Here is a 7,953-nt window from a genome sequence, read left to right as displayed (position 1 = left end):
CGCTATCCCAGAGTGCCTCGGATCCCGGAAGTACCCGGTTTCCCGGAAGTGCCGGCTGGCTGACAGAGCTGTGGTTTACTAGAGCGCTGCAACGGTGGGGTCGCTAATTTTGGGACCTGGGTGACCGCTGGAGGTCTGAGGGCGGTTGGGGTAGGGGTTCAGCAGGGTGCTGAGAGGCGGAATGATGGAGGAAGAGGAACTGGAGTTCGTGGAGGAACTGGAAGCCGTGTTGCAGCTCACGCCTGAGGTTCAACTAGCCATTGAGCAGGTGAGCGTTTCGCCCCTTGGGAGCCGAGTGCGGAGGATGCAGAAGCTCTGGGCGGTGGGACTTGCCCGTGCGCGGTGGGGCCCGAGGAGGCTGAATTGCAAGGTGGGGTTGGGTCGGGGAAGCAGAGATGGGAGTGGATTTTTAAATCAGGGGAAGGGAAGCGTCCTTTCTAGGCCTTGATTGTCTTTGGAGGTTGGGGGTCTTGGTAGGTTTGAGCAAAAGAACTGTACCCCCTGAAGGATGCACTAGGAAAAGGGACCCTGTGAGTGGCAACCTCACAACTGCGTGGGTTATGTTGCTTCATTCATTTACAGGGTTAGCACAGCCCCTTGCATTTGTCAAACTAGCCTCGGGAGGGGCTCGGAATTGGGAACAGAGGAGACTGATGTCTGAAGGGAATAGCAGAGCAGAGGTGCATGTTAAAGAATGACACTTTTGCCATACCTAAAAGGGCGAAAATTCCTGCAGTTTGAATTACATTGGAGAATATTCCTAGGAGGCCTCTCTTCTCCTCAGGAACTCTTAAGTCGACTAAATTCTCTTTTCAAGGTTATTAAAATTTTATAAGTGATGATATTAGAAGTAGTGATTTAGGCCTTTGTACAGAGTTTCCCTCCTATAAAGAGAGAAAACCTCCCCTAAAGGAATTGTCATGGAGTTATAATTTAAGAAAAGAAGGATTATGCCTCGTTTAACGACTACTGGGAAGTTTTTCTAAATAAAACCTTACTTCTCCTAATAATAATTAAGATACTGGCCATTAATACTAACCATGGATCTGCTATTGTATTAAATAATGTTTTTGTGTCGTTCCACTTATAGACTTTTGGATGTGTGTTTACCTTGGAGTGCATGAATTGGTCATACCAATCACATTTGCTACATCCTGATGATACCAAATCATTGGGCAAAACTTTTCCTGTTCAGGCCACACAGCTCCACCACCCACCTCCTTTTGTCAGTTAATGACATACATTTCAGTTGCTCTTGGATTTGTTGGGCTCTAATGAATGAAGCAGAACACAACCAGTTGTTGTTTGATAGGAATTTCATCACATTTTTGCTATCTTTAAATAATCTGAGTTCTAACATTAAGTTTGTCTAGTAAGCAGTTTTTTTTTTTTTTTTTTTTTTTTTTGGGCGGAGGGAGGTACCTGGGATTGAACATAGCAGCACTCGACTGCCAAGCCATATTCCCAACCCTATTTTTTTATTTTATTTTGAGACAGGGTCTCACTGAGTTGCTTAGCACCTTGCTAAATTGCTGAGACTGATTTTGAATTTGCGATCCTCCTGCCTCAATCTCCAAACCACTGGGATTACAGGCATGCACCATCATGGCTGCCTGTTAGCAGACATCTTGATGTTAAGATAAATTTAGAATTTTTTTCTTACGTTAGTGGTCAAAGATTGAGTACAATTTTGCAAACAGTTATGCAATAGCATACTTTTAAAGGGTAGTGACATGTGAAAAGTTAGGAAGGGTTGATAATGGAATCACATTTTACCCAGATATTAAGCTCCAAAGTCATGCATAAAGTGAAAATTCATATATAAACACGTAACCCTTGCAATTCCTTAAATTGTCCTTGAAGTACAATGTATAAGAATCTCTTTGGTAAGTCTAGTCTTGTTAGTTTTCTTCTCCAGACCCGGAGCCAATCTCTTACTTGCTGTTATCACTGAATGCAGTAGTTGGCTTGGTTTAGGAGCTTTGTTATATGAAAACATTAAAACCAAGGATAACAACCAGGAACAGTGAGAGGAATGTGGAAACTTAGGCCACGTGAGGAAATGGGTAGTTCACATCTCTTACATCATGCTCACAATTGGACATACACTCATGGCAGGCCTAGTTCCCTACACGTAAGGGTGTATGATATGTATGTGCATGTGATATATCTCTGCCATAAATGTATATTAGAGAAATGGAAACGCTAAGCATTTAAAATTTGTGTTTGTATGTGTGTGTCTACTGGCATTTGAACCCAGGGGCACTTTACCACTGAGATGTATCCTTAGCCCTTTTTCTTATTTATTTATTTATGTATTTATTTATTTATTCATTCATTCATTTATTTTTGTGGTGCTGGGGATTTGAACCCAGGGACTTGTGCTTGCAAGGCAAGCACTCTACCAACTGAGCTATATCGCCAGCCCCTCTTTTTTATTTTGAGACAGGGTCTTGCTAGGTTGCCTGGGCTGGCCTCCAATTTGTGAACCTTCTGCCTCAGCCTTCTGAGTTGCTTGGATTACAGGTATGAGCCACTGTGCCCTACAATGTTAAGCATTTTAAGAACATCTCTCCTTTTTTTTTTTTTTTTTTTTTTTTCCTGTCACCTGCCTTACCTCTGCTTCTCCTTGACATGGTGGAAGCCCTAAACTCTTCTAAACTTGTCTTTGACCTCTCTTAGGAGACATTTTGATCCTGTGACACTATATTTCTTTGGAAGGTTTCTTCTCTGAAGAAACTGCTTCCCAAAATCAAAACTATCTTGAACTGGTAAAATCCAGCATGCAGGAGATCATTTGACTCCTTTTATAATCCCTATTGTTACATGTTTTTCAAGTTGTGACTTTTGAAAGGAGTTAGCTGTATTTCTCAGATGGTGGCTTGCTTTCTTATGTCAACCTGAATGTTAGCTCTCCTTAACACTGAAGCATAAAAATTGCATAAAAATTGCTTCAGTGTGAGCAGGGGAGTAGCTCAGTGGTAGATCATTTGCCTAGCATGGGTAAGGCTCTGGGTTCATTCCCCAGCAAAACACACACACACAAGTTGCTTCAATGCATAGTGAATTCTACTGTAGAGACATGATCAAGACGCAGAACTTAGTTTATTAGGATTCCTTAATAACAGCTATCATCAGCTGGTATAATGTAATGCCTGCTGAATTGAGATTTCATTGATATCTGTGGAATTTTCACATATGCATGTTCTGTTCATTATGTCAAGATGTTAAAACTACTGATGTTGAAAATTAAAGATTTATTTTAATAGATGTAGTATTACATGTCTATTTCCTTAATAGATGTTTGATTATTTGTGAAGCATTTTAAAATGAAAAAGTTTTTTTTTTTTAATCTTCAGGGAACTTACCATTTAATAGGAAAGAAAAAATACATAAAAAAGTAGAAATATCAGTTATTTTTAATCCCCTATATTTTAGAATTTATTTTCTTTTTAATTGATAAATGTTGTATTTATGATATCTAACATCATGTTTTAATATATAACCTGTTTTTATATAGGTATTTCCAAGCCAGGATCCTTTAGATCGAGCAGATTTCAATGCTGTTGAATATATCAATACCCTGTTCCCAACAGAACAAGTAAGTATAGAGTTTTAGGTTTCCTCATTTCATTGGTTCCTGGCTCATTTTGAGGGTTGTGACTGGTCTGTTATACCACATAATCTAAGAGTCCTTAATAAACAAATAAGAGTTAAATTCCAATCAAACTCTTCTGTAACCAGTTGTGTTAGAGTAGAATTCATTGTTTATGAGCATATTATTAGAAATTGTACCCTTTGGTTGTAAGAACCGCCCCCCAGCCCCAGGTCAAATTTTGTGTTGTATTTGAAAAGTGGAAAGATTTTTCATAACATGATAGGGAAAAGCAGGAGTGAGGCAGGCAGGATAAGCTGAATCATAAAGCAGCTTTCACTCCTATTTCAAAATGTAAATTTTTAGATTTTCTGTTTTATGTCATTTTGCTGGTTGATTTGCCTACATTGGTAGGGTTTTCTTACAGTAGACCAGAATTAGAAGCAGCAGAGCTGGGAGAAGAGCAGTTGGAGTTTTTCTTGGGTTTTCACTTATTCATTCTGTAGGTATTCAGTGGGTACCTGTCATGTGTTGTCAGTCACTGCCCCAGGTGCAGGAACTACAAAGATGACTAAAACCCAGTCCTTGTCCTTGAGGTGTGTATAATCAAGTAGGGGAAGACGTTGTTGAATGCTATAAGAGGTATGGAAGAGTATAGTGAGGAGCGAGAACATGATTCTTCCTAGGGAAATTGAAACCTCAGGTAACCCTCTGCCATGTCTTGAAGGATTCGTTTATTCATTCAGTAGTCAAAGTCAGCCATCATTTTTTAAGTGACTGCTAAGTGCCAGGCACTGTTTTAGAAACTGCGGAGAAATGGTAAACATAACAGATTAATTCCTGGTCTCATGGAGTCTGATGTAGGGAGGACGACAAGACATCAATGGATAAATAAATAGATAAGAAATAACAGCTGGGTGTGCTGGCATGCCTGTAGTCCTAGCTACTTAGGGGACTGAGGCAGGAGGATGGCTTGAACCCCTGGGCCCAGCCTAGACAATATAGTGAGACCCTCATCTCATAAAAAGAAAGAAATTTTCAAGTGTAGGTTAATGATCTAATGAAAAGCAGGTAAAGTGATAGAGCATGGTGGCCTGGGTAGAGGGTCCTTTGGATAAAGGAAGATTAAAAGAGCTCAAAGGGAATCTCTCCCTGAGGCAGTTCTGTTCAAGGGGAGATCTGATAAATATGAAGGAGCCAGGTTTGTGGCAATTTGGCAGAACACTGTTTTGGCAGAGCGAGCAGCCAGTTACATCTTCTAAGGAATACAAGGGAAAGAAGGTCATTCTAAATGTTAGAGACAGGAAGACCAATTAGGAGGCTAATGTAGTAGGTCACTTGACAGCAGTGCTGAGAGCCTGAATGAAGGTAGGATGGAGAGGACAGGACCTGAGAACTACTCAGGAGGCAGAAGTCACAGTGCCTGAAGGGATGAAGGTCAAGGCTCATGTAGAATCTAAAATTCATTCATTAGTATACTCAGCAAAAAATACCTATTCTGCACACCCTTATAAGAAAGAAAAAATGTACAGAGCAAGACAGATGTGGTCCTTACCAGCATGGAATTTATAGTCTGTCTTAAAAATTAATTACACAATTTGCAGATTATGAGTAAATTATGAAGTTGCAGTGACTCATTTGTATCATTATTATTATTTGTTACTTGCTCTTAAAAGAGTCCTAACTTCTACTACAACTATAATGGTTGACATTTATCGAGTGTTTGCTGTGTACCAGGCACCATTCTAAGTACTTAATGATATATTCTCCACGAAGTCATTGTTCTCATTATCCAGTGAGAATACCAAGGCAAAGAGTGATAAAGAGAACTCAGCTTAAAAGTGCCACAAAGGAGGCCTACTAAATGTGGTGAAAGCCACCTGAAGAATCCAAAAACACTTTCCCGAGGAAATGGCATTTTAACTGAGCATTATAGGCAACTCTAAGGATTTCAAGCTTTGATTTTTAGCCTGATAGACTGAGTAGGTGTTGGCACCTTTACCCAAGATTGAGAAAAAGAGGAAGAACAGGTGTGAGTGGTAAGTAGAGTCAGAGGAGAAAATGTCATGAGCTCAGTTTTGAACATATTTGGGTTATCCTGGTGAAAATATGTAGCTGTGTTGTTTGAGTATGGAGCTCATAATCCCCATCATTGTTAATATCTTGATATATATGCTTTCAAATTTTCTGTTTTTGAATTGTTTGTTTGTGCTTCTGTTTTTCTTAAAAATACTTTTTATTTTTATTTGACATGTAGTAATTGTACATATTTATTGGCTGCAATGTGGCATTTCAATACATGTATATAATGTGTAATGATTAGATCACGGTGATCAACATATCTGTTACCTCAAATGTTTGTCATTTCTTTGTGTTGGGGACATTGAAAATCCTCTGCTATGATTTTGAAATCTGCAGTTAATTGTTAATTATCCTATTGTGCTATAAAATATTAGAAGTTATTCTCCTAACTGCACCAGACTTTCTAATGGATATAATAAGTTTTTAAAATAAAGTTTTAAAAATATTATACTGCGTGATTGTCTTTTTGGAGATTTCGCAAATAATCTTTATAGCTCAACATTTTCTGTGAATTACGAGTTCTAGGAATTAGCTAGAGATAATCATTTGGTAACAACTGGCATCAGGATAGCAATTTTAGCCACAAAATGTTTCACTTATCCCACCTTATCAAGAAGGTTGACTCAATAAAGTGTTACATTTGAAAATTACATAGGTTCTCACCTCTTCCTGAAATGATTGCATATGTATTTGTTTTTTAAACTGCTAAAAGTAGCACAAGACATTTGTTGATCCACAGATTTGGTTATATTTCTTGTCCAATTAGGGCTCAATGTGCATGATATTGTGTAGTGACATTCCTTAGTGTAACTCAAAACATATGATACAGGGTTGCCTTTATTTCCCTGGTTCCAGAATTATACTTAGCAGTTCATTTGCCAACCCAGATGTCCATGGACCTTCATGAAAAAGTAATAGGAAGTAGCGGCCTAACTTGTCATTCCTTTTAACTATTGCTAAATTTGGACAAAAACCACTTATATACTTTATGGACCTACACTGTGTACTCGTTAAAAGATGTCAGTCTATGAAGAATAGATTTAGTGTCACTCCAAGGAAAGGGATGTATTTCTGTTGAGTGGCAAGTGCTTGCCTGGAGGCTGGAGTGTGGATTGGCCCTTGGATGTCTCTATTTCACTAGGTTTGGGTCCAGGGCAAGCTCAACCTGTACTTAACAGAGTTCTCTACGTGTTCTGAAGAGTAGCCAGGTTTGGTAACAATGGTAGGGAAAACCTTTTTAGTCTCCTAGTAGTAAACTGAAGATAATCATCTGTTATGTTGTTGTTGGAGGTTTGAGTAAGAGAAAATAGATTAAACTTATGAAAAATTAGCATAATTTCAACATTCAGGGGAGGCTGAAGGAGGAGGATTTCTTGAGCCCGGGAGTTTAAGATCCACCTGGGCAATGTAGTGAGACCCAAAAAAGAAATGAATCTCAAAAAGAAAAGAAAAACTAATATAATTAAGAAGTTTGAAAAAATGAGTTATATGGAGCTGTATAAAACAGCTTTTAGCAACCCACAGAATGCTCTGAATCTTTTACTATTATTATTATTTTAATACCTTTATTTTATTTATTTATTTTTTTAATGGGGTGCTGAGGATCAAACCCAGTGCCTCACACATTAGGCAAGTGCTCTGCCACTGAGTTACAGCCGTGCCCCTGAATCTATATTATTAAGTGAAAAAACCCAAGGTACCAAATTACTTGTCCCAAGTTTTTTTCGTTTTCATTTTTGTTGTTGTTTTGTGGTACTGGAGATTGAACCCAGTGGTGCTCTATAACTGAGCTACATTCCCAGCCCTTTTTATTTTTTATTTTGAAACAGGGTCTCACTAAATTGACCAGGCTGGTTGAACTTGAGATTCTCCTGCCTTGACCTTCTGAGTAGCTGGGATTACAGGCATGTACCACCACATCTGGCTCAGTTTATTTTTTAGAAAGCCATATATTTTCATAGAAGAGTAAAATGCAATATACAAAAATACTAATAGTGGCTATACTCTTGGGAGCACAGGGTTATATTTTTTGTGTTCTGTACTTTCTCCCATTAGCATGAATTGTCATTAAAATCAAAGAATGCTTTTCAATAAATCAAATATTAAAAGTTTTATACAATTAGAACTGTACAACCTCATTACAACTAAACCAGATAAGTGATTCTCAGGATATTCCCATCATTTAGGGAAGCCAGTCTGGATTCCCATTGGTTTCCCCCAACTCCTGAAGGATTCCTACCATAGGGAGGCACTGAACTGATGGGAGGAAGTGCCTC

General features: G+C 38.6%; 1 protein-coding gene across 2 annotated transcripts in view; it reads left to right on the top strand.

Moving 5' to 3' along the window:
- The first annotated feature begins 29 nt into the window (after positions 1-29).
- The window catches only part of VPS53 (VPS53 subunit of GARP complex), a 138,673-nt gene continuing 130,749 nt past the window's right edge, over positions 30-7,953 (top strand). For both annotated transcript variants that reach the window (XM_079130805.1, XM_079130804.1), the window contains exons 1-2: positions 30-268; positions 3,521-3,601. In XM_079130805.1, the coding sequence (XP_078986931.1) occupies positions 182-268; positions 3,521-3,601 (168 nt within the window). In that variant the 5' untranslated portion in view covers positions 30-181. The remainder of the gene's footprint in view (positions 269-3,520; positions 3,602-7,953) is intronic.

Source organism: Sciurus vulgaris (genome assembly GCF_902686455.1).
Source record: "Sciurus vulgaris genome assembly, chromosome: 3".
Taxonomy (NCBI): Eukaryota; Metazoa; Chordata; class Mammalia; order Rodentia; family Sciuridae; genus Sciurus; species Sciurus vulgaris.
Note: the sequence above shows the minus strand (reverse complement) of the source record. Positions and strands in the feature narration are given on the sequence as shown.